The following is a 15267-nucleotide window of genomic DNA, read 5'->3' as shown; positions in this document are numbered from 1 at the left end:
GGCAGCTCATTCCATACACACCACACTGCATGAAAAAATTGTCCCTTAGGTCCCTTTTAAATCTTTTCCCTTTCATCTCAAAGCTATGCCTTCTATTTTGGACTACCCAGTCTGGGGAAAAGACCTTGACTACTGTATTTACCCTATCCATGCCCCTCCCATGACTTTATAGACCTCTATAATGTCATCCCACTGTCTTTGACGCTGCAGGGTAAACAGCCCCAGCCTATTTGGCCTCTCCCTGTAGCTCAAACCCTCCAACCCTGGCAACATCCTTGTAAGTTAGCGAGCTTTGAGAAGATTTGTAGCTCGGGTTGAGGTTTTGGATGTAGGTTTGCTCACTGAGCTGAAAGGGTTAATTTCCAGACATTTTGTTACCTTACTAGGTAACATCTTTAGTGGGCCTCATGCGAAGCAATGCTGAAAATTCCTGCTCTCTATTTATATGTTTGGGTTTCTTTGCAGCACCTCACATTTATCTAAATTATCCAAATCAAAGAAACCCAAACATATAAATAGAAAGCAGAAATTTTCAGCATTGCTTCGCATGAGGTCCACTGAAGATATTACCCAGTAAGGTAACAAAATGCCTAGAAATGAACCTTTCAGCCCAGCAAGCAAACCTACATCCAAAATCCTTGTAAATCTTTTCTGAACCCCTTCAAGTTTCACAACATCCTTCCTGTAGCAGGGAGACCAGAACTGCATGCAGTATTCCAAAAGTGGTTGAAGCAATGTCCTGTACAGCTGCAACATGACGTCCCAACTCCTATACTCAATGCATTGACCAAAAATGGCAAGCATACAAACACCTTCTTCACTATCCTCTCGAACTGAGACTCCACTTTCAAGGAACTATGAAACTGCATTCCAAGGTCTCTTTGTTCAGCCACATTCTCACGGCCTTATCATTAGGTGTTAATAGTCCTGACCTGATTTGCAGCACTTCACATTTATATAAATTAAACTCCATCTGCCACTCCTTGACCCACTGATCCATCTGATCAAGATCCCATTGTAATCTGAGGCAACCTCCTTTGCTGTCCACGACACCTCCAGTTTTGGTATCATCTGCAAATTAACTAAATATACCTCCTATGTTCACATCCAAATCATTTACATAAATGATGCAAAGCAGTTGGCCCAGCACAGATCCTTATAAAACACCACTGGTCACAGGCCTCCAGACTGAAAAACAACCATCCACCACCACCCTGTGTCTTCTACCTTCGAGCCAGTTCTGTATCCAAATGGCTAATGCTCCCTGTATTTTATCTGATCTAATCTTCCTAACCAGTCCCCCACGTAGAACCTTGTCGAAGGCCTTATTAAACTCCATATAGATCATGTCCGCCTCTGTGCCCTCATCAATCCTCTTCATTACTTCTTCACAAAAATCAATCAAGTTAGTGAGACACAATTTCCCATGCACAAAGCCATGTCACTATCCCTAATCAGTCCTCGCATTTCCAAATACATGTAAATCCTGTCCCTCAGGATTCCCTCCAACAACATGCTCATCACTGCTGTCAACGTCACCATCTACAGTTCCCTGGCTTTTCCTTATGACCTTTATTAAATAATGGCATCACATTGGCCACCCTCCAGTCTTCAAATACCTCACCTGTAGCTATTCATGATACAAATATCTCAGCAAGGAGCCCAGCAATCATTTCCCTAGCTTCCCACAGTGTTCTAAGGTATACCTGCTCAGGTCCTGGGGTTTATTCACCTTTATGCACCTTTATGCAGCACCCCCTCCTCTGTAATGTGGACATTTTCAAGATTTTGCTATTTATTGCCCCACATTCTCTATCTTCCATGTCCTTCTCCACAGTAAACACTGATGCAAAATACTCATTTAATATCTTTCCCATCAACTGTGGTTCCACACATAGGCATCCTTGCTGATCTTTAAGGGGCCCTATTCTCTCCCTTGTTACTCTTATATTATCAGTGATATTAGAAAATGAGACAGATGTTCGAGTTGAGTCCCAGTCATTTACATGCCCAGTTATCTGATATATGCAAATACAATAAATTGAATATGGAAAGTCCAAGGCTACATTTCAGACCAGTTCATAAGTTTCTGAACTAAATGTCATTGAAACTGGAAGGTTTAAATTGTTTCCTCTTTCTGAGGAAACAATTAAAATAGTGAGGTTCAAATTTCATGCTGTGCAAGTGAATGGATTTTGAGTGAGTTTGAAATAGAGTCTCAACTATAGTAATGTGAAAGTCTACCATTTTACCTTCAATCTAATTGGAAATCTTTTACGCAATGAGGAAATTAACTCTTCTACTTTCACTCAGGAAACATTACTGATAAATGCAATGGAATTGTGTGTACTTGTTCAGATTGTTGTGATTTTCCCTACAACCATCTTATAGCATGGAGCAAATTTTCAACTCCAATCTTAAGCGTTGCAGAGATACTGCCCTCTAAGTAACCTTAATATCAATATAGAAACAGGGCAAGGTCATTCAGTCCCTTGAGCCTGCTCTATGTTTCTAGATCATCACATTTCAATGTTATTTTTTCAAGTAGTCCCATATTCCTTGATGATCTTAGTACCTATAAATCAATCATTCTCCATCTTGAACATTCACAATGACGGAGCTTCTACAGCCCTCTGAGGTAGAGTTCCAAAGATTTCCCACACTCTGAATAAAGAAATTCCTCCTTCTCTTAATCCTAACCAGCCTGCACATTATACTGAAACTCTGATCTCTGACTCTCAGTCCTACCCTCAACCAAGGGAAACAATTTTCCGGCATCAGTCCCCATCAAACCCTTAGAATTATTTTATGTTTCAATGAGATCATGTGGAATTCTTCTAAACTCCTGAGATTAAAAGCCCAGTCTCCTCAATCTCTCCTCATAAAACAATCCCACCATCCCCGGTATTAATCCTTTTGTAGAGAGTGTGACTTTCCTTAAATAGGAGGAACAGAACTGCATACAATATTTACAGATGCAGTATTATCAAGGTTTATGTATTTGAAGGAAGACACCTCCTACACTCAAATCCTCTTGCGATCAAAGTACAAAAGATAATTTAATGACTTAACTGTGAAATATTACATTTTTCTAATGTTTTTAACATTATAGCCAGATTTTGGCTAGTCATTTCGGGAATTGCTTAGTCTGTATGATCGTCCTTCTACTTCTTATTAAAATTGTACATAACCCATCATAATTAATTGTCCAGGTTCCAGAGATGACAAATTCAAATATGATGTATCCCACCAGCCCTTATCTCATGGGGAACTCTGCCAATGCTCAGGAATTGGGAGTTTTATAAGCAGTTTGCCCACTTACAAGAAACTCCCTTGAATTATCCTCAGTATGGGCCCATGTAGATCACAAGCCTCTGTAAATTGCCTGTCTGTTGGAGGGACAGGGGAAGCCAGGTATCTGTTTCGGCATCAAATGTGTTATCCAAACCAAACCTAACAACAACGATTCCAGTGAGATGATGCTGGAGTTTATTAATTCGTGCAAGTTTATCAACTTCGACACCAATTTTTGTACTGGCAGCTAATCATTTGGATTTATTTAATCTCCAATATCTCCCATTGCATGTGGATCTTAAAATTCCCTTCTTCTGAATATGGCCCTATTTTTTTTCTACCAATCATTCCCTCAATATTAATTTTGACTTTGTTCAATGCAGCAGAAGGGAGCCTGGACTTTGGGCAGTTGGTTGTGTCGGCCAGGAGCTGCTCTCTCCTCGGTAATGGGGACAACCGTTCCAAGGTGCAAGAAAAAGTCGAGAAAAGTTGCAGATTGGTCTTTTTCTCTCACCAGAGCCGATAAGTCTCTGAATGCTTTAAACTTGACCACATCCACCAGTCACCTTTAGCTGGGAGAGAGCAGCAAATGGAAGGAGAAAATAAAAATCATTTTGCTACCACACTGAGAGGACTTGTGCAAATATTGATCTGATCTGGATTGGCGGTGGAACATCGTTATCAGCCCGTGCCCAGTGTTAGACCCAGTGACCGAAGTTCAGGGCGCTGAACTGCTAAAAGGCACAGTCTGGTAATTGGACTTCCTTTAACAGCAGAAAGTCCAGGGAGCGACAATGGAGACACAGACCCAGAAGCACAGCCTGATAGACAAGTGCAAACTGAAGAATAGGTGGATTAAAGAAGGGCTCGCCGAATTTTTGGGAACATTTATACTGATTGTAAGTATAGCACTGCTGCGTTTCTATGTGATGCTACAGCACCTTCTAGCCCAGGCACCTGACACAGGGTTAAACAGACTTTGGTGGATTTGGGAAGTTCTCTTTTAACCGCTAAGACATAGCCCAAGTCCAGTGATGTTTCATGAGGGAGGAAATATTAAGTAGGCACATGCAGGTGTTGTCTTCTGCAAGGTGCAAGAAAGAACCGCCAGGATATTTGAAACAGAGAGCAAACTAAACAAAATAAGGAACAGATCACTGTATATTAATGAGTTCTGTTTTATTATCAGAAAGAATAGAGCCAAGTTGGCGAACTGTGTATGCATTTAGCGAACAACCTTGGTGCTGTAAGAACTGAGGCACTATTCCTGATTTCCTCGGTGTAACGGAATATTGCCAAGAGCATAAAGAAAATATTTTGAAATTGTTTAAACGCGCATGGCTGCTCGCACTGCCTGCACGTCGTCAGATAACGGGAGCAAAATTCAGGGTCAGTTCAAGAGAGAACGAAGTTGCATTTATATAACGCCTTAAATCTCCTCAGGATGTCCCAAAGCGTTTCACAGCCCGAACACAAATACTTTCCCAGCGTGGGCTATTCTCACGAAATCGCACAGCACAGAAGGAGACCATTTCATTCGTGAAGTCCGTGCTGGCTCCCCTGCTATAACCTTAGTTGAAACAAAAATGATATGTATAAGTTTTCCACCTAGCATCTACATTTCCTGCTCTGGGTGGGGGAAGGGGGGAGAGGTGACAGCATTGGGTGACATTCTAGATCAAAATACAGGGCTTTCTAATAAGACAGCCCCCACTTCTCTACTCCCCAGTTCCTCACCCATCCCCTGCCCTTATTTTACAGGAATAAATGCAATGGGTGAATGTCCTTTAAATTCTAATCAATTTAATGGAAGCGGTCTGGTTTGTGCTTAGGACCTTGTACAATTTGCACTTGGTTATGCTTTCAGTGTCCTTTAAAAAAAGTTAAAGATGATATTTATATATCTCCAACCATCCCCAGCTCAAATAGTTTGATTGATCCACTGTTTTACTCTGATGCTGAAGGTGGAGTTAGCATGGATCTATGGAAGGTGACAATTTCCAAGATGTCTCTCTCAGTTGGAGACTATTTTCTAACAACGATTATCCTTGATATGATAACCTGTGGCCTTAGTCTGGAATTTGGTACATTACAGCAGTCAATGTGTTTGAAAAGTATTTCTTTGGGACTTGCTGTGATCATGAAAGGCTTTATATAAATACAAATACATTTATTCATTGCTTCGCCCTCTCTTTCACTCTCTCCTTATCTCTTTCAGCTCCACTTCTTTACTCAACCTTTTTTTGTAACTCTTTCTTGTCATCTTTTAATGGAGATACTAATTCATTTCATTTAAATGTGTTTTATGCAACAGTAAAAATGGTAGCCACATTCATGTTAATATGTCAAATGTTTAACGTTTCACAACTTTATGCACATTGACGAGATTTTGTTACAACATCTTCCACAGAATATATTTTAAGCAATAGCATTGTAAATTTTGCTCAAAATTCTGTATGTTGCAGCTGTTTGGTTGTGGTTCACTTGCCCAATCAATACTGAGCAGAGGAGTATATGGCAATATGCTGACAGTTGCCATTGGCTTTCCATTTGGGATCACCATAGCTGTTTATGCTACCATAGGAGTATCAGGTAAGTGCTGAGCATTATCCTGGATACTGTGAAAAAAAACTAGGCAATTTGAAATGTCAACACAGAAGGTAAATCCATGCTTTCTTACTCTACTATAGCCCCTAAACTATTAGCAATACTGAAGATCATTTGAAGGCAGCTTCAAGAACAGATACAGCCCTCAATATGAACAGATCCAGAAATAAGCATTTTCCTTAACTAGCCAGTTTCTTATAAAATGTTCAGGTCATACATTTGCATTTTAATAAAAAATAGATTAGATTTCTGACAGGCCCTTCAGCTCAACACCGATCCTCCAAAGAGTAACCCACCCAGAGCCATTTCCCTCTAACTAATGCACCTAACACTGCAGGCAATTTAGCATGGCCAATTCACCTGGCCTGCACAGCTTTTGGATCGTGGGAGGAAACTAGAGCAAAACCACACAGCCACAGGGAGAATGTGCAAACTCCACACAGACAGTTACCTGAGGCTGGAATTGAACCTGGGACTCTGGTGCTGTGAGGCAGTAATGCTAGCCACTGAGCCACCTTGCCACCTAACTTAAATATTTCAAATAACTCAATGTATCGTTAAATTATTTACAAAACAAAACAGATCTAAAAGGCTATTTTCAACAGTTGGATGAATGTTTCTCTTGATTTCATTTACTACGTTTCTTTCAACATATTAGGCAGTAGTTTACACTTTGCCTGTAAACTTTCCATGGAAATGTTCCAAGTTGGTGTCAGCAGGGTACCACATTACATGACACCTGCATGAACAACTGCACGTCTCCTTAAGCAGCCAGTTTCAAAGAACTGAAATTAACTAGAGGTCGAATCAAGTCAGTATCGAATCATGTACAGAAAGTAAAAACAAAAGAGGGAAAGCAAAACTGGATCAAGAGAAAAAGATAAGAGATTGAAAGACAAATTGATATAAAATAATAGAATCCCTACAGTTTGAAAGGAGGCCATTCAGCCTGAGTTTCCATTGGCCCTCTGAATAGCATGCCACCCACCCACCCTATTCCTGTAACCCTGCATTTCTCTTGGCTAATCCACTTACCCTGGACACAATGGGTAATTTTGCACAGCTAATCCACCTCAACTGCAAATCTCCAACAATAATTAAAATCAGAATGCAACAAATCTCCATACTTGTAAAGTTAATTTTCAGCATGAGGAAAATTCATTTGGCAGTAATTGAAACTACCATGCTATTGAACTATATTAAAACAGGAATGGGAAAGCCCTAAATTTCTGTGGCAGGTTTAATGCTTCTCGACAATATCTACTCAGGAGTTTCAGACTGTTCAGTATTTTTGAACTGGGTGTCAAATGACAAAGTACTTTTTTCATGCACATCATTTATGTGTGAGACATCTGAAGCAGCAACTTTCAGATGTTTGCATTAATTCTACCTGGGAACTGGATGAAGTTGTTGTCCAATATGAAATAATGCAGAGCACTATTTGTCCCACTGTTAATAGTATGGCAATTATTTTACATGTTTTACATCATTTAACCTGATCCATCATAATACCGATTCAAATCTTATTTGAACTGAAAAAAAGAAAAGCCTCAATCTGTTACAATTTCAGTATCTTTCAAAGCCCCTGTTCACATCTAAAGACATAAGGCAAAAGCTCTCAGGAAGTCCACACCCTGTTTATTCCAAGATGCTTAAACCTCATAGATAGAGTGAATTATCCTTTGTCTTGAGTTATGTCAGTGAAATGATGCACAGGTATGCATCATTTCATCCTGAATACTTTGATAAATACAGAGCCATCTGCTGACAAAATGTATTTTTAGGCTGAGCTAAAATTCAATGTACATGGAAGCAAAATAGAAATAAAGTATTGGTCTTTCTTTCACACTTTAATGGATTATCTGAAATTAAAAAGCTTTTTTTGGAATTCTAGATTATTTTTCAGACTCCTTTAAATTTGACCTCAAACTAATTTTCAGGTGCTTCAACTGTGGAGTTCAATCCGTTGCGAGGATATAAGTTTAGTTCAGCTTAAGTGAAATTTTAAAAACCAGCAAAAAACTACAATTATTAATCTTGGTAAAATCAATGACTGCAGATGCTGGAAACCAGATTCCAGATTAGAGTGGTGCTAGAAAAGCACAGGAGTTCAGGCAGCATCCGAGGAGCAGGAAAATCGATGTTTCGGGCTAAAGCCCTTCATCAGGAATAGAGGCAGAGTGCCTGCAGGGTGGAGAGATAAATGAGAGGTGGGTGGGGGTGGGGGTGGGGGAAGGTAGCAAAGAGCACACTGGGTGAATGGGGGTGGGGATGAAGGTGATAGGTCAGAGAGGAGGTTGGAGTGGATAGGTGGAAAGGAAGATAGGCAGGTAGGACAAGTCATGAGGACAGTGCTGAGCTGGAAGTTTGGAACTGGGGTGAGGTGGGGGAAGGGGAAATGAGGAAACTGGTGAAATCCACATTGATGCCCTGGGGTTGAAGTGTTCTGAGGTGGAAGATGAGGCGTTCTTCCTTCAGGAGTCGGGTGGTGAGGAAGCGGCGGTGGAGGAGGCCCAGGTCCTCCATGTCCTCGGCAGAGTGGGAGGGGGATCGATTTTCCTGCTCCTCGGATGCTGCCTGAACTGCTGTGCTTTTCTAGCACCACTCTAATCTGGAATCTGGTTTCCAGCATCTGCAGTCATTGATTTTACCAAGATTCATAATTGTAGTTGGGCCACAGGGCGGTGTGGTTGATTGATGCGGGTGTCCCAGAGATGTTCCCTACAGCGCTCTGCTAGGAAGCGTCCAGTCTCCCCAATGTAGAGGAGATCGCATTGGGAGCAACGGATACAATAAATGATATTGGTGGATGTGCAGGTAAAACTTTGATGGATGTGGAAGGCTCCTTTAGGGCCTTGGATGGAGGTGAGGGAGGAGGTGTGGGCACAGGTTTTGCAATTCCTGCGGTGGCAGGAGAAGGTGGGTTGTAGGGGGGCGTGGACCTGACCAGGTAGTCACGGAGAGAACGATCTTTGCGGAAGGCAGAAAGGAATGGGGAGGGAAATATATCCCCTGGTGGTGGGGTTCGTTTGGAGGTGGCAGAAATGTCGCTGGATGATTTGGTTTATGCGAAGGTTGGTAGGGTGGAAGGTGAGCACCAGGGGGGTTCTATCCTTGTTACGGTTGAAGGGGTGGGGTCTGAGGGCGGACGTATGGGATGTGGACAAGATGCGTTGGAGGGCATCTTTAACCACGTGGGAAGGGAAATTGCGGTCTCTAAAGAAGGAGGCCATCTGGTGTGTTCTGTGGTGGAACTGGTCCTCCTGGGAGCAGTTACGGTGGAGGCGGAGGAATTGGGAATACAGGATGGCATTTTTGCAGGGGGTGGGGTGGGAGGAGGTGTAATCCAGGTAGCTGTGGGAGTCGGTGGGTTTTAAAAATCTCGGTGTCAAGTCGGTCATCATTAATGGAGATGGAGAGGTCCAGGAAGGGGAGGGAGGTCCAGGTAAATTTAAGGTCAGAGTGGAATGTGTCAGTGAAGTTGATGAATTGTTCAACCTCCTTGTGGGAGCACAAGGTGGTGCCAATGCAATCATCAATGTAGCGGAGGAAGAGGTGGGGAGTGGTGCCGGTGTGACTGCGGAAGATGGACTGTTCTACGTAGCCAATGAAGAGACAGGCATAGCTGGGGCCCATATGGGTGCTCATGGCTACCCTTTTGGTTTGGAGGAAGTGGGAGGATTCGAAGGAGAAATTGTTAAGGGTGAGGACCACTTCAGCCAAGGAATGAGAGTGTTGGTGGAAGGGTACTTGTTGGGGATGCCAGGAGAGGAAGAAACGGAGGGTTTTTTTGGCCCTGGTCATGGTGGATGGAGGTGTAGAGGGATTGGATATCCATGGTGAAGATGAGGCATTGGGGGCCAGGGAAACAGAAGTCTTGGAGGAGGTAGAGGGCATGGGTGGTACCTCGAACGTATCCTGGACCGGGGAGATAGGACAGTATTGAGGTAGGTGGAGATGAGTCGAGTGGGGCAGGAGCATGCTGAGACAATGGGTTGGCCAGGGTGGTCAGGCTTGTGGATCTTGGGAAGGAGGTAGAATCGGGCAGTGTGGGGTTCCCGGACTATGAGGTTGGAAGCTGTGGGTGGGAGATCTCCTGAGGTGATGAGGTTCTGTACGGTCTGGGAGATGATGGTTTGGTCATGGAGAGGATGGGGTCATGGTCGAGGGGGTGGTAGGAGGAGGTGTCTTCAAGTTGGCGTCTGGCTTCAGTGGTGTAGAGATCACTGCATCCCCTTTCTCAGCGGGTTTGATGGTGAGGTTGGGATTGGAGCAGAGGGATTGGAGGGCTGCGTGTTGTGAGGGTGAGAGGTTGGAGTGGGGGAGGGGGGTAGACAGGTTGAGGCGGTTAATGTCCCAGCAGCAGTTGGAAATGAAGAGGTTGAGGGTGGGTAATAGGCCAGCACGGGGTGTCCAGGTGGATGGGGGTCGAGGCAACTTCTGATTTGTTAACAACAAACAAAAATTTACTGTGATTAATGATCTTTTTGGGGAGGAGACATCCAAACATTTTCTTGACAACCGGCCATCAATATTCATTCTTTCGTTCTTTGTAACTGGGTATTAAACTACACCTACTCTTGCTGTTTGATAAGCTATGCCAAACTAGAATTGTAATGCTATTGGAATGTAATATCTACACAAGCTCCTTGTCTAAATGTCTTCAAGTATCATCCACATTGAATATCATACAAATCTATTTCATTAATACATAGTTTGTCCAGTCAGAAGTATACACTTGTTTGATGACAATTTCACTGCTAAAAGAGACAAAGGAAAATAAATGTTACTCCCCAATGGCTTTAACTCAAAGGTTTTCTTTTGTTATTTGATAGCTCAATACTTTAACACACCTAAATCTCATCGGGAAATGATCTAATTATGTTATTATGCAGACAGGATTTGCCATTATCATATGATCCTTGTCTTCCTACCACTTGAAGGCTTCCAATCAATTTGTTCACAAGAGAAACTAGAAAATTGGGCCGTTTTTGATGAAAACCACCACTAAAGTATGTTTTTGTCAGCAAATCAAAAGAGTAAGGTATAAAGATATGAAAGATCAATCTCAGGATATAAGATCAAATTCAGAAGGATTGCCATTATCAAATAAACTTGTTCAATAAGCAGGAAAAGTGATCAGGTTATTAACTTTGATGAAATTCAATTGAGGGAGAGAAAAAGCATTCCACTTGCTTATTTGATTTTCAATGTGCTTTTTTTTGTGTTGGACTAACCCTGGCTATTTCTTTTAACAAACTTATTCAGAATGGTAGCTTAATTTACACTGCCAAGTGATATTCGGATTAAAATGAACATATCATCTTTGCTTAATCTCTGCAATTGCTATGGAGACTCATCTCTGTTCTGTAGAAGAGGCAATCAGAAATGCAAAAGATTTGGAAGTGATTTTTTTTGTGACTGGCTTCATTTAGCCTCACAAAAATGGTGGATTTATTCAGGTTGTTTTTTGAACAAAATAGCTTATTGTAAGAAACTCAGAAATGTTCTTCAATGTCTTCCCAATGTCACTCAAATATCAAAATATAAGTGCTGAATTTTGTTATTGTATGGTAAGTAGTGACATTTATTTGATAAGAGATTTAATTTCCCACACTAAGATGAGGAGTAAATGGTTTACAGGGAATCTGAATTCTTTTTCCCCACTAGGAGGAAGAGGTAGAAATTTGGAATGTGCTGTTTGAGGGAATAGTGGAGGCAGGTGCTCTCACAACATTTAAGAAACATCTGAGTGAGCACCTAAAATGCCAGGGCAGAGTGGGCAATGGATCAAGTTCAGATAAACAGGATTCATCAAGTTTGGCGTTTGTTGATCAGAATAGACATAGTGGTCAAAGCGCCTGTTTCTATGCTGTATAACCGTGATGAGCAATAAAATTTTGACTACCTTGTCAATTGACTTTCTATTTTAATCCCAAACATAGTCCATTCTCAGAGGGTTATGATAGTGATCTTTTCCTAAACATGTAGATGATTTGACAAAGACACATAGCTTTATCTTATGAATTATGATATGTCCGCACCCATTAGATAAGTTACACAGAATGGAAATTACCGTGTGGACAGTCATGAGTCACCTATCAAACAGGCAAACACTTGTGGGGACAAAGTAACGTAGTACTTTAGCACACTGTTCATTCACCTTTGGAGTTTAAATCCAATCAATAGCACTTCCCTCACTGTGCAGACTCTAAGCCTCTTTAGTGATTATCCAATTCTTTGCAGTGACAAACCTGAACACATAAATAATTGTGTTTAGAGTCTACAAATAGACTGTGTGTCTGCAAAGTAAAATTTAAATTCATTTTCTTATGTACTTCGTATTCTCCTCACACTTCTTTTCTCACTGCATGTGCAGATCCTTGTTTAGTTCTTGCCCTCACAGCAGGTTGGAGTTTGGTTTCTGACCCCTTCCCAGATCTGGGAATCGGTCAGTAGAATTGTCATACTGGCGCTCCATCCCATTTTTTTGAACGTGATGTAGAAAAAATTCCTTCCTGCTTATTTCAGATTTCCTTTGTCTGTTCCAAGCCTTTAATAATTCTGACATGATACATCTTCTCTCACCACTTCCATGATTTTGAGACTCCTTTTCCATGCTTTTCAGAGATCTGTCTTCCTTCAATAAATCAGCAATTCACATTTCAGTATCTCCACAGTGTTTTTTGCTCTGTTTTAGAAACTTTAGTTAGTAAACTTCACTTGTACTGTTGATGCATGTTTCAGAAATCCAAGATCAGCAAAAGTTGAGCAACTATACATCAGCTTCAGCACTCAGTTAATGAGATTGCTTGAAACAGAGTTTTACAGGCAGAAGTAGTAGTAAATGAAGCTTTACACTGATCATTGGAGTTGGTTATGCTCAGTTAGCTGGACTGTTAGTTTGCTAAGTGGTATGATGACGATAGCGTGGGTTCAATTCCTACACTGGCTGAGGTTACCATAAAGGATTCTCCTTCTCAACCCCTCCCTTTCCCTAAGGTGTGGTGACCCTCAGGTTGAATTACCACCAGTCTTCTTTCTCTAATGAGAATGCAGCCATATGGTCTGGTAAGACTGTGGCAACTTGATACTGATTGTCAATTTATATTTGTATAACAAATTGCATTTGTTGTAATGCATCAAAATTGCAGTGTTTACATAACTGCGTATTTCTGCAACTGCTCAAAAAAGGAGGCAATGTTATCCATGTCTTATTGCACAATCAGACCTTAGAGAATGGATTTGTATAAGTACAAGTAATAGCATCTGTTATAAAAGCCCTTGAACACATGAGAAGTCCACATGAGAAAGGATAAAAGTTAATAAGCATTGTACTAATAGAGTACAAATGGTTCTTTTGATTGTTATTTGATAGAATACATATCTTCTAAATAAACACATCGAAATTCAAAGAATCCACTCATCTTAGAGCATCAACAGTGTAAAATAGTTCGTTGCTGGGTCTATGTCATTGTATTGCGATGACCCCGTAACTTGGATTAATGTTCCATGGAGTTAAGTGCATTTGTTTTAGAAATGTTCTTTTACAGAACAAATGCTTATGACATGGTTACTTAAAGGGTAAATGATGCTTGCAATTCCAGCAATCTTCTTTGATAATGTTCTATTAATAAGTTCAATGCATTGAAATTCTTCATGGTTATGTGTTCTATGAACAACCACCTCTTATGCTTAGAGTTGACAATTTATCTTAGCTATAGGGAACAGTACAATCCACTCTATACATTTAGTACAAGGTACAATATTAATCTTTGATAAAGTGGAATCCTATTCTGATAGAATATCAAGACACTACAATAATCAATCTACTCCCATAAGATCTATCTCAATTACTACCAAGTGTCCCTTTCACCAATTTACAATCACTGTTAAGTTCCTTAGCCATTGTAATATTTTTAAGAACATGTATTGATAACTGAACATTTTACATAGATGTAAAAATGAATGTAGCAGTGTGTTTTCATGCCACAGAACCACACTTCTGAGCTTACAATGATATTCTTAAACTCTTGGAACTCATTTTTTTTATCATTTAAAGTGACTGTGCTGAAAAACATGTCACAGCATGGATGGCTTTGAACCTAAGGTTCTCAAAACTTTCCACCAGTTTATCTCACATCCAGACTCGGGGCAGACTAATTTGGGCCAATTCTTGACTTTGTGCAATAGTGTAAAATTGCCAATTGTAAATCATCGACATGTTCTGCAATTTTCTCATTGTATTTCTATGGATATTGTGGAGCTAGTTAAAAATGAAAATCAGGTTCACTCTAGCTTTTATAAAGATTGTCTAATCAACCTGTTGAGAGATGTTATTGTACACCCCTGGAGTAGACGGGACTTGATCCCAGGTCACCTGGCTTAGAGATAGGTGCAGTACCACCGCACCTCAAGACTCTTCCAGTTAGCTTCTTGATGGCAGTGATCTTGGCAATTTCATTGATTGATGCAAAATACTTAAAAAAGTAATAACTAATCCATAACTCCATAAGATATAGGAGCAAAATTAGGCTAATCAGCCCATCAACTCTGCTTTGCCATTCGATCTTGGCTAATATGGTTCTCATCTAATATGTTTGGGCGGCACAGTGGCTCAGTGGTTATCACTGCTGCCCCACAGCGCCAGGGACACGGGTTCAATTCCCACCTCAGGCAACTGTCTGTGTGGAGTTGGCACATTCTCCCCATGTCTGCGTGGATTTCCTCCAGGTGCTCCAGTTTCCTCCCACAATCCAAAGATGTGCAAGTTAGGTGAATTGGCCATGCTAAATTGCTCAGGGAATGGGTCTGGGTGGGTTGCTCATCGGTGTGGACTTGTTGGGCCGAAGGGCCTCTTTCCACACTGTAGGGTATCTAATCTTATCCCAGTCTCCTGCCTTTTCCATGTAATATGTGATCATCTTATTAATCAAGAACCTATCTATCTGTCTTAAATACACTCAATGACTTGGCCTCCACAGTGAGTTTCACAGATTAACCACCCTCTGACTGAAGTGATTCCTCTTCATCTCATTTATAAAGGGTTATTCCTTCATACTGAGGCTGTGCCCTCAGGTCCTAGTCTGGCCAATTAGTAAAAACATTCTCTCCATGCCCTCTCTATCCAGTCCTCTCAGTATTCTGTAAGTTTTAAATCAGATCCTTCTAAACTCCATCGACTCAGGGTCCTCAACCTTCCTCTTATAACAAACCCTTTATCCCAGGGATTATTCTTGTAAACCTCCTCTGGACCTCCTCCAAGACCAACACATCCTTCCTTAGATATGGGGCCCAAAACCCTGCTCACAATATTCCAAATGTAGTCTGACCAGAGCCTTATATAAGCTCAGTTGTACATTTCTG

At 41.2% G+C, this 15267-nt stretch overlaps 1 protein-coding gene across 1 annotated transcript in view; it reads left to right on the top strand.

Moving 5' to 3' along the window:
- The first annotated feature begins 4088 nt into the window (after window positions 1–4088).
- Window positions 4089–15267, top strand: part of LOC132834392 (aquaporin-9-like) — a 67832-nt gene continuing 56653 nt past the window's right edge. The window contains exons 1-2 of the mRNA XM_060853264.1: window positions 4089–4193; window positions 5760–5886. Coding sequence (XP_060709247.1) covers window positions 4089–4193; window positions 5760–5886 — 232 coding nt within the window. The remainder of the gene's footprint in view (window positions 4194–5759; window positions 5887–15267) is intronic.

This window comes from Hemiscyllium ocellatum, chromosome 39 (assembly GCF_020745735.1).
Source record: "Hemiscyllium ocellatum isolate sHemOce1 chromosome 39, sHemOce1.pat.X.cur, whole genome shotgun sequence".
Classification (NCBI taxonomy): domain Eukaryota; kingdom Metazoa; phylum Chordata; class Chondrichthyes; order Orectolobiformes; family Hemiscylliidae; genus Hemiscyllium; species Hemiscyllium ocellatum.
The sequence above is the reverse complement of the archived record's forward strand: the minus strand, read 5'-3'. Positions and strand labels throughout refer to the sequence as shown.